Here is a 17669-nt window from a genome sequence, read left to right as displayed (position 1 = left end):
ACGCGTCTGTCTCTGGCTCAGCGCCAGCCAGCGAACGCAGATTTGATTTTAGCAGCTGGTGATGTGCTGCACTGAACGTTCTAATCACACCAGTGTGATCGTATCAAAATACCTTAGTTGGGTATAGGAAAAATACCTTAATGTTGTCTTTAACATCAACACAAGATTTGATCTTTTTCCCACAAAATTATGTATTATGAGAGAGTTACACATCTGTCCATTGCATTGAAGATTATGATTAATATCCAGAAGTACATCACCACTTTTGTACTTTCAAGAAAATTTTATTTAACTCATTATTTATTTTTCATTGGCAGTGGCTTTTCAGACCACATGATCCAGGATATTATCAGCACTTACATGGTGTTGCCTAACAGGATCACTGTACCACTAATAGATGAGGTTGAACTGGCACAGCTCCGTTTCCCCATGCCAAAGGTGAATACACACACACACACACACACACACACACACACTCACACTCACACATCTCAACAACCCCTACAAATATTTGTTCATATTAATATTCATTAACCTCTCATTGTCTTTTGCTATATTCTCTTTCACACTCATTAGGGAGTTCTAAGGATTCATTTTCTTGAAGCTCAGAATCTGGAAGTTAAGGACACATATCTGGGCGGGCTGATTAAAGGCAAGTCTGACCCCTATGGCATGCTGCTGGTCAGCAACCAGCTCTTTAGAAGCAAGACCATCAAAGAATGTCTGCACCCCAAATGGAATGAGGTGTATGAGGTGAATACATACACACACATGCTCATTTACTGCGCTCATAAGACTCATGCGCATACACTGAAATGTGCATGTATGTGTTTCATCATCAGGCACTAGTATATGAACATTCAGGACAACATCTGGAAATCGAGCTCTTTGATGAAGACCCAGATAAAGATGACTTCTTGGGCAGGTGCCACATTCATTTATATGGCTGAAATGTACAATCTTATCTATTGTAGACCTTTTTAAAGATGTGTAATGTTCCTTTTATTTTGTTCCAGTCTAATAATTGACTTGAGTGAGCTTCATAAAGAACAGAAAGTTGATGAGGTAATGCGGTCACACTCTTGTTCTTGTTGAGATTAATTTACAGCTCACAACAAATGTCACCATCAGTTCTATTTCAGCACCGTCTCATTAATAAACTGACTTTGAACTGTCAAAGTATTGTAAGTAGGTTTAGGTTTTAGTATATTTTCAAACTATTTTGTTTTCATTGCAGTCATTCATAAAATTGCCTCAATGCTTACATTGTGCCTTCCTCTACTGTAAGCGTGTCTTTGAGGGCAGCTTTGGCTGTGAAAACCTAATGGAGAGGAGGGCATCTGGCCTAGTCTTTTGTGAGAACCCCGACTCTCTCTGTAGAACGTTATTTGTGAGTTTGCCAGTAATCTGCATCCTGGTTCTCCTGATCTAGCTGTAGCTGTTTACCTAACATTGTAACTAGACATTGCTTCCATTCAAGCTGTTCTTCAGTAACAAACAAACAACACCATTTACGTTGATCTGATGCATGTGAACTGCCATTTTTACCTGTTGGGCATGTGTAACTTATAATTGTCATCCAATAAACTATGAACATCATATTTCTTAGATCTTTGTCCCATTCAATACTCCCAAAATCGCTTAGTAACTGAGTATGTTTGTATATTTTTTATTATATGTATTTTGTGTTTAATCTGTCAGAAGCCAAGGTTTAAATATATAGCTTTTGTTTTTGCAGTCACATTAAGTCACATGATTAATCTAAATACAGCTTGGTCATTCTTAGATATATGATTGACGTTTCCTGATCTAGACTTAGTGAGCAGCCTGAAGAGAAAGGACAAAACTTTTTTTATTTTTTGTCCCTGCCAATATTGGCCATGTACACACTGCAAATTTCGGGAGTGACAACCCAATTTAAATGCGGGAGTGAGTCCTGTAAAATAAATTATCATTCCATGTGTGTATGGAACACGACTCACTCCCGAAACTGCCATGAATGGCAGCGTGGTAACCATAGCAACGTTGTGGCATCTCGGAGAAAATGGAGGTCCACAGATTAGCTAGTTTTGTGTTAGCTGCTGTTGGCAAAAACATTAGACTGCAAAAATCCGCAAAATGTTATTAAATCGCCATCGTCGGGAGAGGCGTCGTAATCTAGTTTTGTTCTTTAAACTGTTGTTATTGAACAGCCTACTGCTCTCTCCGCCATCCTGTCAGATCTGAGGTTAACACTTGACGCTTCTTGTGACATCATCATTATTAACAACTAGTTGTTCAGTTTGGTTCCGGACAAATACCAGAAATGACCGTGATATGTTTTTTAGGCCCATATCGCCCATCCAGGAGTAAAAGGTGAACTGACAACCGAATTTAGCTGCAGTGTGTATGTGGCCATTGTTACACTGATTTGATATGCATATGTATTTGTAATTTTTTATTTGAAATCTGTAGCTAGGCATGGGCCGGTATGAGATTTTGATGGTATGATAACCTTAAGCAAAAATATCACGGTTTCACGGTATTGTCATTACAGCTCTAAAATGTGTTATTTTTAAATGACTGGGTAAAAAAACAAAAAAACTAAACTTTTTTCATCTGAACACAATCTATTTTGTTTTTGAGCAGCATACAGAATGTTAGGAACAGTAGAATTTGTTTATTTTTTCTTTGATTTGTTTCCTAAACAGAAGAAAAATAAAGACTGACATCTTTATTTAACCTAAATCTGTAATTACAGTTATTTAATTTGCATACCGCAGGAACGGTATAACGGAAAATATTAGTGGTTTTGAAACCGTGAAATTTTCAAATCGCGGTATACCTTGAAACCGGTAATCGGCCCATGCCTAGGCTGGACCAATCGAACTATCATTCTTGCATGTCCTCTTGCTGTATATTAACTTTCCCATTCTCAATTTCTCTCAATCCTTCCTGTGGAAAGACCAATCCTCTTGACTTTAACCCTGATGGCCCCAAACCCCCTTATAAAGGCCTGAAGGTACATTGAGAATGCATGCAGTTTATACAGTGACATAACAAGCATTACACTCGCGTCTGGACCCTAAGCATGATTTCACATCTTTTATGATTTGTTTCATTCTTTTGTGATTTGGGTTTATTTCTCAATTGCTTTTCCAATGTATTCTTCCCTCATTAACCACTGCATGTGTTTAAAGACTTAGCAGATGTTATTGAAGTACTCTTCTATTTAATATACTACTGTTCTACTGTTATTTTTACTTAATTTAATGTCTTTATTGAATTAAGAAAATAAAACAAGAGGCTTTTTGTATTCAGGTTGCTGCGGTATTTGCATTTTCATAGATGAGTTTAAAATAAACTTCTCACCACAAAGCACTAGTAAGGAACATAATCTTAAAAAAAGGCTAACTGAGCTATGATGTAATTATGATTAACCAAACTAGTACAATCAGCTCATGTTACCAGAGAGCTGAAGTAGATTTTTTAACTATTAAAGGAGACTGTCATATTTGGTCATATGTCATTTATCATACTGTACAGTTGAATGTTTTCTTTCCATTTTTGTTCAACAGTCTGGGAAGAAAGTGAGCATAGACCCAAATCCTTTTGTCAAACTGACTGTAGGACGAAAGATGTACACAAGCAAGGTAACATTCATTAATCAGCTTTAACCTGTTCAAGACTAGCAAATCACTTGTATCCAGTCCTGTTTTGCTCCTGATTTTCAGGTAAGATATAAAACTAGTGAGCCGCTGTGGGAAGAGGCTTTTCCCTTCCTTATCAACAACCCCCACACTCAGGAACTGGAAATTGAGGTATTCTAGAAGGGAACACCCTAAAAGCATGAATATTAAAGTAATTAATAATTACTAAGATAATGTTAATTACGTAAGTCTACCGTAGTTTACACTAGGGGTTCAAAAGTTTGGGATTTTTAAAAAAGAATGTAATACTTTGATTCCACATTGACACATTAAATTGATCAAAAGTGACCGTAAAGATGATTATAATGTTACAAAAAAATAGATTTCAAATAAATTGTTCTTTTAAAGATGAAACGAAAAACATTTATCACGGTTTCCACAAAAACTGTTTTCAACATGGATAAGAAGAAATGTTTGAGAACCAAATCAGCATATTAGTATGATTTCTGAAGGATCATGTGACACTGAAGACTGGAGTAATTAAAAAAAAAAATCAGCTTTGCCATCAGAAGAATAAATTACATTTTAAAATATATTTAAATATTTTTTTAATTGTAAAAATATTTCACAATATTACAGTTTTTACTGTATTTTTTATCAAATAAATAAAGCCTTAGTAAACATGAGAGACTCCTTTCAAAAATATATATTTTTTTAATTCTGACCCCGAACTTTTGAGCTATAGTGTATTTCTCAGTGGTATATTATCAGTGTCAAATGTATTGCTATATCGCTCAGTATAATGTAGAGTTGGTTAGAATGAAATACTGTTCATTTTGAAAACTCCTCAGAAGATTGTAGACAGTGTGTTCCTGTTGGGTTTTGTGTGTCTCAGGTGAGGGATAGTAAGCACAAGTGCTCTTTGGGTAGTATGCGGGTGGCACTTGGTTCTCTCCTGAAGGAGGTGGACATGACGCTGAATCAGCAGTTCCCCTTGCAGAACTCTGGCCCCAACAGCACCCTCAAACTCAAAATGGCTCTCAGGGTTGGTGTGTCTGTATGCTATTAAAAGATATTGTCTCATTTTTGTGTGTATGTTTCATTCAGCACTTGTGTCAGACATGTTGTCCATATAAATATGTTTTCGTGTAAACAGGTCCTCGGTTTAGAGAAGGAGGTCACATCCAGCCAGCCGTCATCTGTCCGAATCAGACACACTAGTCAGAATAACACTTGCGTGTCTCCACAACCTCAAACAGCCACTAGCACCAGCAACTCCACAGTCATCCAGCCGTCACACAACCCATCTTGTACCCTCACACCAGACAACCCTCAAGGGAAAACAGTATTGGATGGCTCCCCGGTGCGGATAGCAGAGGCTGGCCGCAGTGTCTCCAGTCTAGAGATAAGCAGCTTGCACAAGCATCAGTCTCACAGAGACTCTACGCCTAGTCTGGCCTCTGACATTTCACTGCCCTCTGCCACACTGGAACTGCAGCAGAGGTTACAGCAGCTACAGAAGTGAGTCTGTGTCCATGACACGCTGATTCCCTGTATGCAGAAGTCATTTGTGTTTTGCTTTTTTCCTGTTGATGCAAATTCATTTTGTTAGAAGCCACACTGGGGAGTTCTTTCTACGGTTTATGAGAAACACTAAAAGCCAAAACACAGCCAAAAGTGAGACACTAGCTATATCCAGTGCAGTGTGAACCATTTATCTGCACGGCCCAATGAAAAACACAGCACAACTGACTGGATAGCACTGAGCAGATTGACCAGACCAATTTGAACAGTGAAGCAGTGGGGAAGCGTTACACAACCCATTTGTATTTGTCGCTGACTCCCTGTTACAAACCATTATGGCATCCATGTTGCTCAGATAGTTGAAACTGTGTTAAACAGCCCCAACATTCTATACCACACTGAAGAAAACTGGAGACAACAGACAAAGTAGGATTTTCAATCCAAACATCACCACCCTTACCAAAAATTGCCATGAATTTACACAAACTGGAATGTTTTGGCAGAAATATTGCATATTCATGCTAAATATTACAGACTACCGTGCAAAGGTTTGGGGCCAATGATGGGGGTTTTTTTTTGTGAAAGAAATTAATACTTTTTTATTCAGCAAGGATGCATTATATTGATCAAAAGTGATAGTAAAGATACAAAAACATTTTGTAATGTTACAAAATACTTGTATTTCAAATAAGTACTGTTCTTTCTATTTATCAAAGAATCCTGATTCTGAAGGATCGTGTGACACTGAAAACCAGAGTAATGCCTGCTGAAAATTCAGCTTTGCCATCACAGAAATAAATGACATTTTAAAATATATTCAAACAGAAAACACTTATTTTAAATAGTAATCATATTTCACAATATTGTTGTTTTTGCTGTATTTTTCATCAAATAAATGCATCCTTGATGAGCATAAGAGACTTCTGGAATGATTGGATTGTAAAAAGTAGATTTAAATACCAGAAGATATCCAGGGTGGTTGGAGGAGAGGTTGAAAAACTCAAAAGTGCTTTATATTTTAAGTCAATTTAATTTGCAATGATGTGGATCAAGGAAATCATGCAGAATGCAATCAGGAACATGCGTTGAGAAAGTAAATGTTGTAAATATATTTTGAATTCATGTTGACTTGTTGAAAGCAAAACGATATCCAAACTCAGTCTCACACACTGTCAGATAAACTTGCTGTTTCTCTGTTACAGCGGCTCTGGGCTGAGCCAGTATCCGCTCGGTGAAGTCCAGCTCACTATCCGACACAGCTCACAAAGGAATAAACTTATTGTAGTGGTTCATGCCTGCAGGTGAGAATGCCACAGACACATTAACCTTCATCTTGCTGTGTTTTATAGTACCACTTCCAATCATTTTGTTTGCTAATTTTTGCCTAATTTTGACTTTTACACTGAACAAATCCAGTATATTAGTGATTTTTTGGTAAATGATCAGTGGTTAACTCTCTTGAACATTAACAAGTGTGCAAATAAAGGGGGACATGTGTTTGCATTTGTATGTTTGAATTTGTATAAATGTGACGCAACAGGTCCTTGTGAAAATACTTCTCATGCTTTTGTGTGAATATGTGTTTCCATGTGTCTTAATCACAGAAACCTCATAGCACTGACTAAAGATGGCTTAGACCCATTCATCCGCCTGTACCTGTTACCAGACAAGAGTCGCAGTGGCCGCAGAAAAACCAGCACACTCAAGAAGACGCTCAATCCTATCTATGACCAGTCGTAAGAATCACACTAAACTCAAAGACCATTTTAAAATCTGCAATTATGTTCTTTATAATAAATGGTGCAAAAGACTTTATAAAAAATAAGTACACTTTAGCAAACTTTTAAAAAGATTACTTATTACAGAAAGAATGTACTCAAGTGCAAACAGAATGTTATGTTTTCTAACACGTAATTGCATGTTAATTGCAATTAAATGAAAATGTGTTAAATAGTTTAAATTGATATTAGATACATTTAGCTGAACTTTGACCCACTTTAACCAATACTGAAGTACATCTTTATATGTAATTTTATAATTACTTCTATTGTCTTTGAATGGTTGAAGTGTACAGATAAATACAGACAAGCATTTATAGTAAACTACTGATGTAATTTCTATCGAAACTTATGAAACATATGCAATATATTTACATATATTTGTAATAATGAAGTTGCAGTTCAGTAAATTTAAAATATATTTACTTGATATCGTAATATTGAATTACCCACTACAGTTATCAAAAATCAAGTACATGTGCTTTAGTATGTTAGCCAACATAATACACAAATTAAGTGTATTTATTTTAAAATCACACTTTAATGTTTATTAAAACATTATCAAAGCATTTCATTAAAACATTTTTTAAATGACACTACAAGTCCGCTACACATTCAGTACAATTAAGCACACTTCTTTTTCACAATCCATGTGTCACATTCAGCTCTGATTAGCAGTGTTATCATACTGTCTATGCATTCATTTCAACAGAAAAGTGCCAGTTTTGATTAATCAAATTAAATTAACCTTGACAATAAACATTGTAAGATGTTTCTTTAGCTTGACATGGTACCATTTTAATGTACAATAAGGTGGTAAATAGCAAGGTGATTATAAGGGCAGTTGAGGAGGAAAAATGAGGAACTACACTCTGTTCCGTCTGAGGAATAAAAGTTTGTAATGATATATTAGTGATAATTTTTTTTTGAGAACTTTTGCTAATAGTCTTAGAATACTAATACAAATTTTCCTAATAGTATTCACGTCAAACCTAATGTGGTTACAGGCATAGTGACATCTTTAACTCATTTAAATTGCATTCAAATGAGAAGAGGACCCACCAGATTCAAAATCTTGCCTGCTGTTTATCTTGCTGTATGCATTTGCATGACATTCCCTTCATATTAAATCCACAGCGGAGCTCCTTACTGAACAGAGCTAGTTAACTGTTTTACCCTCCAAACCAAGTCAGCCAAGACTTTATAATATACTGTATGATGCAACTGCCAATGTTTCTGAGAAATGTTATTTTTGTTTAATTGCATTGCTGAAGGTTTCTTGATACCAGTTGTCTGCAGATGCATGTAGCATAGTAAACCAGTAACTATAGTAACAATCTCTTGTTGTGTTGTTTTTGTCAGCTTTGAGTTCAGTGTGTCAATAGTGGAACTGCACAGGAGAACTTTGGATGTCGCTGTCAAGAATGGAGGAGGACTGTTGTCCAAACACAAAGTACTACTGGGCAAGGTAAAAAAACATTGATGCATTCACATTCCCTTCTTTTTCTCATTCTGTTGATCACTGGATTTTTATGGAGGCTCACAGATGTCTTTGTCACAGGCCGTTGCGGACTTGGCAAGTGAAGACGTTTCTAAAGGATGGACTCGATGGTGTGATTCTCATTCATTTGTACAGTCACTCTTCTAAATGTACTTTTTCCTGATTACAAAAGCTTCCTTTATCTCTCAGGTATCATCTGACTGAGGATGGATCTAAGAAGATAATTCAGACGTAGTGGTCCATGCTAGAAAGCAGAAACGAATGGAACAGCAGATAACTGGGACATGTCACGGCACGCACAGGATAGAAGCTTGAGAAGCAGAAGAGCAGCGCTGGACTAACTAAACCAGGCTACTTCTACTGGGATTTACACTGGCCTATAAAGTGTCTCTCTCATTCTCACCAAAGCTAAAATTGCCACCTTAAGCATCAGTGGCCCGCTTACTCTCTCTTTCTCAAAGGATTCAATCTGATTGTCTTTTTTGTTTTGTCTTCTTGTGTTTGTTTTATTCATCTTATTGGTATTTGGACAAATTATATCACTTTTACCCGATAAAAATAGTTACCTATGAAGTTAAGAAACAACGACAGAAAAAAAAAGATCATTTAGATCATTAGATTTATTAATACGTGTGCCTTTATTTATTGTATTTAAGTTATTTTGATAATATTTTGAAACTTTTTGATTTCTGGGTTTAATACTATGTTTTGTAAGCAATCAAAATCACATCTGAAAAAAAATGTTATGTTGCTGGAAAGTCAGACATTATTGTAGCATTGTTGTTTGTTTGAGGCAGTATATTACACAAAACACATGGCCAAAGGCAAAGGCCACACGTATTCGTTTGAATGTATATATGTATGTATGAACATTTATTTTTTCTTAGATTTTATGCTTTTTCTATCAAACAGCTATGGAAATTCTAAGTTATGTTCAGCTCTTCATAGATGATCCACTGATCATTTATTTTAAAAGTATTTTACTGTGTCCTGTTGCACAACACAAAATGAAAAGCCTGTACAGAAATGTTTGATACCCGTTTTGTCTGCAACAGTTTTATGAGGAAAAGCAAAATGTGTGTTTAGTATGTGACATTTGTAAGATAATAATAGCTTGGTTACAAAGTGTTTTGCTTATGGATTGTTTAAAGACTGTGAAATGGCTGTTGATATGATTTCCAGCCTTATTCTTCTCTATGCATAATGCATGATATCATTAAAATATGAAATTCAACTTGAATCATACTGAACTTGTAACTTGGACCCCTTTTAGAGTTAAAGAGCCTGAATGCATTTTTATCTTAATTGTCTATTCATACTTTTTTTGTTTTTCATGGTATATTTTAACAAGGAAGGTGTTATATATATTATATAATGCTCAATATTTAGGCCTTTTTTTTTTTTTAGGTCCAGCAATACTCATAGAACATGATACTGATACAGAGCAATATTTTCTAATAACTGTAAAATCTAGTTTCCTTGGCTTGGTATTCCAAAAAGAGGGAGAACAGATTCAAGTTGTTTTATTTATTTTTTATTAATATTTTTCCATAACAGAAAAGTATGTAATTACAATATAATGTGTCATCTGTAATATCTCAGAGACAATTCTTCGCCTCTGTGCCTCTCATTGTTTACAAGTGTTGGAAAGGCTCCATCTGCTGGACATTAGCTGTTAGTTGTAGATTTTAGAATAGTAAATGAACAAGCCGATGCTCTGAAACAGTAGTTAGCGTTTGAAGCATTATCTAAATAACGTTCTACATAACGCTTTTAGTAGAGATAACGATGAAATCTGTTGCATTCAAACTCAAGCGCCGTCCATCTCCCCTACAGCAGGTGGCGCTGTCACATTAAGAACGGCAAGGACGAAACGTTACGCCTGACGTCATGACTCTTCTTTAAGTTTGAGCGGGGAAATGTTGAAACGGGCGGAGCGGGTGTAGCTCTGAGGCTCTGCTCTCCTAACGTTAGATGTAAACAACCTGACAGGTTTGCTTTGACGGAAAATATTTATTTATTATGTGCTGATAGAGTTTAGAAAATAATGCTTTGCTCTGCTTATGCGAAACGAAAGCCTTCCGTGTCGAAACTATATTAACACTTACGCTGTTGCATACGTTACATAAACTCATCCTGTGCACGGACAATAATATAAAATAAAACATCACTGGTAAGTTACTTGCCGAAGTACGTCGTAATTGTGTTTCTGTTTGTCTTCTGTCTGGTAGGACTCCAAGCGAAATGTCGAAACGAAAGCAGTTTCTGGAGTCTGTCCATCATGAGCACGTCCAGGATTTTCTGGACTTCATCAGATTGCATGTGAGTCATGTTTACCGCGCTCTCCGTCAGTGTCACTCACTCCATACATTTGAATGACAAAACTCATTGAATTGAATGTGCACGTGTCATGTGATTCGAACCTTTAAAGCACATAAACAAACAGTACTTTCAAATAAAGTAATAATAAAAATAAAAAAACACTACGAGTATGGTTTCACTGTTTGTGTGTTATTCAATATTACGTAAGTAAATATATTTTAAATGTGCTAAATAGCAACATCATTACAAATGTGTAATTACAAGTATACGTAACTACATGATTTAAAGTTGGATTAGAGACTCAAACTACATTAAAATTTACCATAATTGTCGGTATATTTGACAGTACGCTTTAAACATATTTCAAAGACAAAAGAAGTAATTATGAAATCACATATAAAGGTGTACTAATAGCATTGAATTGCAAATAACATGTAGTTGTGTGCCCAAAAACATTACATTCAGTTTGGGATTAAGTATATTATTTTTAAGTATATTATTTCCGTAATAAGTAATCTTTTTAAAAGTATGCTAAAGTGTGCTTATTCACAAGGCATAAATGTAATGTACTCAATGTAAATTACGCTGGATACATGTTTTATCTGTTAAACAACTAAAGAGAACAATAGACACGCAAGACCTTATATTTTGACTATATGATGCTGTTGTTTCTTAGATATAACAAGTTTACATTCAGAGTAAAGAAAGCAAAGTCTATGCAAGTCAGTCTTCAACTACTGGTAAAAGTCAAGGATACAGAAAGAGCTAAAACACCAGTCTGAGTCTATATTATTCAGAAGATCACACTGTTCACTGCTGTTTGTTTTACAGAAGGATGGAGCGGATCCGTTTGACCTGGCTGAGGTTTTGCCGGAGCTGCAGAGGAGTCAGAGGCAGGAGTTGTGGGAGAGACAGCTGAAGTTGCTGCAGCACAGCCTCACTGCTCACCCTCCAGAGCGCTGGATCACTGGAGCCGAGGAGGACGCAGGCGACATGGAGGTAGAGATTTCTGAGGAACAGGTAAGACTGCTAATGTTTCGAATGAGACAGAAAACCAAGATCTTTATGGTAACATGTCAAAATGACAGGTAGTTTGTTCTTGTTTCCTTTCAGATACAGACAATGGCAGTAATAGAGGGCGTTACAATTGTTTCTACAGTCTCTGTAGACATTTTGCAGGAAAATGACATTTATACTTCTCTTCTCGAATGTGCCCAGATGCTAAACAGTAAGTACTTGTAATGTGACTCTTGGAAAAAAATGCAATAATGTGAAATAGTATTACAATTTAAATGAACTGTTTTGTTTTCATATATTTTAAAACGTCTTTTATTCCTGTGCTGGCAAAACAGATTTTTCAGCATCATTACTCCAGTCTTCAGTGTCACATGATCTTTCAGAAATCATTTTAATATGCTGATTTGCTGCTCAAGAAACATTTATAGTTATTATTATCTATGTTGAAAACATGCTTAATATTGCTGCATAGTATTTTTGTGGAAACGTGAAACTTCTTTGATTAAAAAGAAAGCAAAATAACAGCGTTTATTTGAAATAGAATTATTTGTAACATAAATGTCTTCACTGTCACTTTGATCAATATAATGCATCCTTGATGAATACAGTAATAATAATTTCTTTTAAAAAAATGTAATGGGTTAAATCCAAATGGTTGCAGGTTTGATCTTATTTGCTGTCGTCATTGTCATTTTTGCATCACCATTGTACACTTCAAAAAGGTTCATAATTCCACATTTGTTTCTTAAATAGGGTTGTAATGTATTTCCTCCATTGTTGTCTTTTACTCCAGGTATAGAGTGCGCTTTGCCACTGTCACACACACCCCTCCAGCAGGCTATTCATTGGCTGTTTGAAGGCTGGTGGAGACGGGATCTAAAAGGGAAGGAGGAGCTTGGATGGACTGCTTTCCTTGTCTGTTTGGAGAACACTGTTACACTTGAGAAACCGGTACTAGAACAACTTTATATCCATTATATATAATAAACAGGCAGATCATTTGATATTCTATACTGTGGATGAAAAGTGTTCATGCTTTTTGGGTGTGTTCCCAGGTCAGTGAGCTCAGAAGGCTCTGTACTCTACGAGAGGTGCTTCTCAGTGTAGACTTTGCATCTGAGAGAGGGCAGCAGGTCATTGATCCTCTCCTCCAGTGTTTCTTCAGGGCCTCTCATATTAAACAAGAAGAGGTTTGTGTATATGTGTTTGTGGGCCCATACATTTGAGACATTATTTTCCACTGTAGATCATTTTTATATTATTTTGTTTATTGCTTATTTTTCAGGGGAAACGGTTCCTTGCCTTCCTTTTTTCTTGGAACGACAACTTCATTCGCATGATTCATGAAACTATTAAGAATCAGCTGCAGTTTTTCCCAAAGTATTTCGAACACTCATGACCTCTTGTTTTATAATGCTTTGCTTTGTAACTTTGTTTATGTTAAGAGACAATACGAAGTGGAGACAGACCACTTTTAGTAACTGAAAACCTGCTACACTCAATATATAGATGCTAAGTATAGCAGATACTACAAAAGAAGTTTACTCTATAATGCGCATGTGCATTAAATGCCTAATGCCTACCAAGAAAATAGTTGTCCGTCATTTGGGATGTAGTCTCGCGTAGCCATGGCAGTTTTGATTGGCCAAGCCTGCCCATGAGGCCGTTTGACCGACATGTCAAACAGCCAATCACAGTTCGTTTCTTTCAGCGTCACGTTTCGGGGCGTGGAAATGTCGCCACAATAACAGACCGGTGTGTAAAACTCTCGGACGTATTTGAAAGATTCTATCCCACGAACTTTAAATATTTCACATAATTTTGAAAATCCAGCATTTAGTTGATCATGATAAATGCTCATTGTCACAGTTGTAAACACGACGGCTTTCTTCTTTCGTGAGGGGGTTTGGCGGCACGGCATCTTTTTTTCCAGGCGGAATGTTAAAGAACGTGACACGTCTCCCGGAAATCCAATATAATTCAACCAATCCGATGACGACTTCGAAACTCCTGAAACTCCTTTCCACTTTTGTGTGCCGTATGCATCAGACGTTCAGCCAGCGGTCCGTGGGCGTGACGTCTGAAGCTGAGACTATTTGGGATGTATCTTTTTAATGCTTTTTAGCAGGTAAATTACTCTGTGCACCTTTAAAAATTGGAAATTAAATGGACCTTCACATATTTGATGGGAAAATTGCATGACACTACTTGAGTAGCAGAGTTATCAGGTGATCACTCACACAGAATCATCTTCTCCACACAAAACTTGTCCTTATTAAAACAAGCCAAGCAAGACAGTTCTGTAGTAACCTTCACATATTAATCAAACAAGCAATATTAGAGTGGTCTCTGTACTATCTAAGTACACTGTGCATTTGTACTGTATGATCTGCTATTATATCCTATACCTACAGGATGCTGTCTGTTCATGTGGCTGAAATTTACTTCAGAGCATGGAGAAAGGCATCAGGTTCTTTTCTGGAGGAGATTGAGTCCACCTGCATTCAGGACCTAATGCAGCACGCTCTGTTGCTGCACAGAAACTCACCTGTACACAGTAAAGTCAGACAGGTCAGAGACCGTATTTCATCTTTATTGCAATGAAGTGGATAATTAAATATGAACTTGTTAACTTACACTATCATTCAAAAGTTTGGAGCCGGTAATGATTTTAAAAGAAGCCTCTAATGCTCACCAAGGCCACATTTTCTTGACAAATATAATAAGAACAGTAATAGTGTGAAATATTAATAATAAATAAGAGAAATAATAGTCAGAAGGCTCATTTGATACTTACAGGAAAATGGAACCGATAAATTGGTGATCTGAATTTTGAAACTTAATTCTTCACTGTAAGTGAAAATGTGTCCTTGTCTCTGCATATAGATCCTTAATTATTTCTACAAGCAGAAGTTTCGTGAGGGTGTCGATGAGATGCTGCACAGACTCTACAAGCCAATTCTGTGGAAAGCGTTAAAGGTAGATGATAAATCAGTTGACAGTGTGTTGTTTTAATTGTGCTTATACTTTAAACATGTTGATCTTTAAGTTAAAGCCTACAGTTAATGCTTAAGTGAAGTATATCACCTTGTTCATTTAGACATGTTTATAATCTTTTTCAACAGGCCACCAATGCTGAGGTTCGTGCCAATGCTACACTGCTCTTCACTGAGGCTTTTCCTATCCATGACCCCAGCATGAGCAGTGAGATGGTGGACCAGGCTGTTCAGAAACAGCTCGATTTACTGTTTGTATGTCAACAGCTGATTACATATTGCATGATTATGCATTATTGATATTTTGTAATATTTGCACAAGAAATAAACCGGAAGAATTTTAGTAAAGGGCATTCAGTGTGTGCAAATAGAGTGCACCAGTATGCATCCATTTTTTCAGTGGCCTTGGTTCTGGAAGTATTTCTTCATTCTTTAAAAAAAAAGTCTTTGAGAATTATAAGCTATGAACCAAACCAACCAGCTACGAGGTAAATCACAACATTACAAGCTTTGAATAAAAGCAAAAAACTATTTCTTTGCAGAATCATGGGTAATGTAGTTTTTCACCAGGAATTCTGCTGTTAGACATGAATATTTAAAATATAAGTTGAAGTAATGCAGGCTGGTGGCTTTAGCAAAAAACATTTACCATTGATTAACAACCTTGTATAAACAAAATCAAAACAAAAGCATGCACATCACTAGAAAAACTCAAACAGGGTGCTCGATAAAAAAAATATTGATAATGAAAACAAAAAAGTTGGCACACCTAGGCTCCAAATATACAAAAATTTAATAATGGACTATCACACAGGTGACGTTTCAGGCACGCAGGCTCGAGATCTGATGAAGAGCCTGCATGCTCGAAATGTCACCTGTGTGATAGACAGTCTGTTAACATCATCGTAGCTCACAGCAGGTCTGTCTTCATCACTTTATAAGTTATCGTTAAAAATGAGTTCCCCTGTGGAGAAAATTATTGGGATTTTTACTTTGGGGAACTGACAAATTGACCCTTTGTGTCTCTATAGGCTCTCCTTGATGACCCACAGCCCCTCGTGCGCTCTTCGGCAGTGCTGGGTGTATGTTCTGTCCTGGCTCGTTGCTGGGAGGTAATCCCATCCACAATTATCACTGACCTCCTGGAGAAGCTCATCCTGCAGCTGGCTAATGACACAACCTCTCCAGATGTCCGCTGCTCCGTCTTCATGGTAAAACCCCAACTGTCTATTAGTCACTTGAGCAAAGTGATAGGAGAGAGATGGGGAGCAATTCCTCAACATATTTCTAGTTTTGCAGTGGAATGCAAATTTAAAGCAATTTACAGATCGAGAAAAGGACAGTCTTCTGCCGAGTAATTTCAGCTTGATTTAGTCATTTTAGAGCTTCAAACTAAAAGGCTACTTGGAGTGAATGGAATGTACCAATCATTAATTAAAAGTCCAGAGGTTAGCACTGCTTACAAAGACATTTTAACCTGAAAGAGAAAATACATTTTAAATATGTTCGCAGTTAATTTAAAATTTTTGTGCTTTTGTGCTATATATTTTGAATGAATAAGCCTTATTATAGCATGTTTGTTTGCCCTACAGTGCATGTCTATAATTCTGGATAACAGTTTAAGTCATCCACTCATGGAAAAACTGTTACCTGCTCTGAAGAGTAGCCTCCATGACAGCTCTGAAAAGGTGCGTGTTACCTTTGTGAGCATGCTCCTCAAGATCAAGGCTGTACGGGCAGCCAAGGTAAGAAAAGTATATGATTATGATGAAAAATAAATGGTTATGGATTTCATTAAATTCCTTTGAACACAACTGCTCAAAACGGTCTAAATTTATGAAACCTACACATTCAAAACATTATTACTCTGAAATGTTTAATGTAAATGTTGTGTAAGTGAAATGTTAAATACTGTAAGGTATTTCATGACACTACATATGCTGGGGTGTGAATTTGATAGGTGCTTGATATAAAATAAATGGTGCTTTAAAAAGTCCTTGAATCTGGTGTTCATGAAAGAGTGGGAGCCCTGTATATATATAATATATAGGGCTGTCAATCCATTAAAATTAATCGCACATCAAATCTGGCCAAATAAATTACGAAAGAATTTACCAAAAGATTAACAAAAAGACTATTTACAGGGCTTAAAGTTCTCTGGCACCGTGCCGAATCTCCGGCATGTGGCGTTTAGCTGTGGGAAAATAAGATAGTCCTCCTATATTTAAAAAAAAAAAAAAGAAACTCGTTGATTTCACGTCCGAGTTGATGAGTTTGCCTACCAATGTATGAGAGGAACACAGCTTTCACTCTCAACCAAACTAACATTACTAGCCAATCAGACATTTTTGGTCCTATAAACATGAGACGCGCATAATAGTATCCAACTGCAGAGTAGCAGCTGACGAGCGCGACACATTCTGAAAAAGCTGCGAGGCGCAATGGTCAAAGATTTCCATCTAGAGCCATATTTATATAGAAAAGCTATTTTCTATATAATTAACAGAGCTTTGTAAACAGCTCAGAGTAATCACATCATCGCCATAAGAACGATATGATTGGCAGAACAAATTTACCTGTAGTTTTGAAAAGGTCCTGTTCACACATGATCTCTTAACGCCAATTTACCAGTGAAGACTGTATGTGTGAAAGGGGCTAAACTCTTCCTCTGCATATGCGGTGAGTTTGGGTTGCTTAACATTCATCTAGGAAAACTGCGTTATCTCATTTAATTTGTAACTTTAATTCGTAAGTCATTTATAAACCTATGCCAACACAGAATACATCAACATATTTCTAAATATGCGATTTATTGTAGATCACAATTTCAAAATAAAAGTTTCTCACTTTGCATATGGCCAAATATTGCAATTAAATGGATTTAAACGTCATTGAATCACAT

At 36.5% G+C, this 17669-nt stretch overlaps 2 protein-coding genes across 2 annotated transcripts in view; both read left to right on the top strand.

Annotated features, from left to right (window-relative positions):
• Nucleotides 1-9786, top strand: part of LOC107653278 (extended synaptotagmin-2-like) — a 34136-nt gene extending 24350 nt beyond the window's left edge. The window contains exons 10-23 of the mRNA XM_016439947.1: nucleotides 843-925; nucleotides 1017-1084; nucleotides 1132-1184; nucleotides 1238-1390; nucleotides 2945-3001; nucleotides 3558-3632; nucleotides 3714-3800; nucleotides 4525-4674; nucleotides 4786-5150; nucleotides 6356-6454; nucleotides 6758-6889; nucleotides 8294-8399; nucleotides 8493-8542; nucleotides 8622-9786. Of these exons, the coding sequence (XP_016295433.1) occupies nucleotides 843-925; nucleotides 1017-1084; nucleotides 1132-1184; nucleotides 1238-1390; nucleotides 2945-3001; nucleotides 3558-3632; nucleotides 3714-3800; nucleotides 4525-4674; nucleotides 4786-5150; nucleotides 6356-6454; nucleotides 6758-6889; nucleotides 8294-8399; nucleotides 8493-8542; nucleotides 8622-8667 (1524 nt within the window). The 3' untranslated portion in view covers nucleotides 8668-9786. The remainder of the gene's footprint in view (nucleotides 1-842; nucleotides 926-1016; nucleotides 1085-1131; nucleotides 1185-1237; nucleotides 1391-2944; nucleotides 3002-3557; nucleotides 3633-3713; nucleotides 3801-4524; nucleotides 4675-4785; nucleotides 5151-6355; nucleotides 6455-6757; nucleotides 6890-8293; nucleotides 8400-8492; nucleotides 8543-8621) is intronic.
• A 566-nt stretch (nucleotides 9787-10352) lies between these two features.
• The window catches only part of LOC107653291 (condensin-2 complex subunit G2-like), a 27422-nt gene continuing 20105 nt past the window's right edge, over nucleotides 10353-17669 (top strand). The window contains exons 1-12 of the mRNA XM_016439962.1: nucleotides 10353-10424; nucleotides 10664-10754; nucleotides 11586-11774; nucleotides 11868-11982; nucleotides 12565-12722; nucleotides 12827-12961; nucleotides 13057-13151; nucleotides 14186-14342; nucleotides 14658-14750; nucleotides 14897-15022; nucleotides 15799-15978; nucleotides 16360-16512. Coding sequence (XP_016295448.1) covers nucleotides 10677-10754; nucleotides 11586-11774; nucleotides 11868-11982; nucleotides 12565-12722; nucleotides 12827-12961; nucleotides 13057-13151; nucleotides 14186-14342; nucleotides 14658-14750; nucleotides 14897-15022; nucleotides 15799-15978; nucleotides 16360-16512 — 1479 coding nt within the window. The 5' untranslated portion in view covers nucleotides 10353-10424; nucleotides 10664-10676. The remainder of the gene's footprint in view (nucleotides 10425-10663; nucleotides 10755-11585; nucleotides 11775-11867; nucleotides 11983-12564; nucleotides 12723-12826; nucleotides 12962-13056; nucleotides 13152-14185; nucleotides 14343-14657; nucleotides 14751-14896; nucleotides 15023-15798; nucleotides 15979-16359; nucleotides 16513-17669) is intronic.

The sequence above is a fragment of the Sinocyclocheilus anshuiensis genome, unplaced genomic scaffold (genome assembly GCF_001515605.1).
Source record: "Sinocyclocheilus anshuiensis isolate Anshui unplaced genomic scaffold, SAMN03320099.WGS_v1.1 scaffold219, whole genome shotgun sequence".
Taxonomy (NCBI): Eukaryota; Metazoa; Chordata; class Actinopteri; order Cypriniformes; family Cyprinidae; genus Sinocyclocheilus; species Sinocyclocheilus anshuiensis.
Note: the sequence above shows the minus strand (reverse complement) of the source record. Positions and strands in the feature narration are given on the sequence as shown.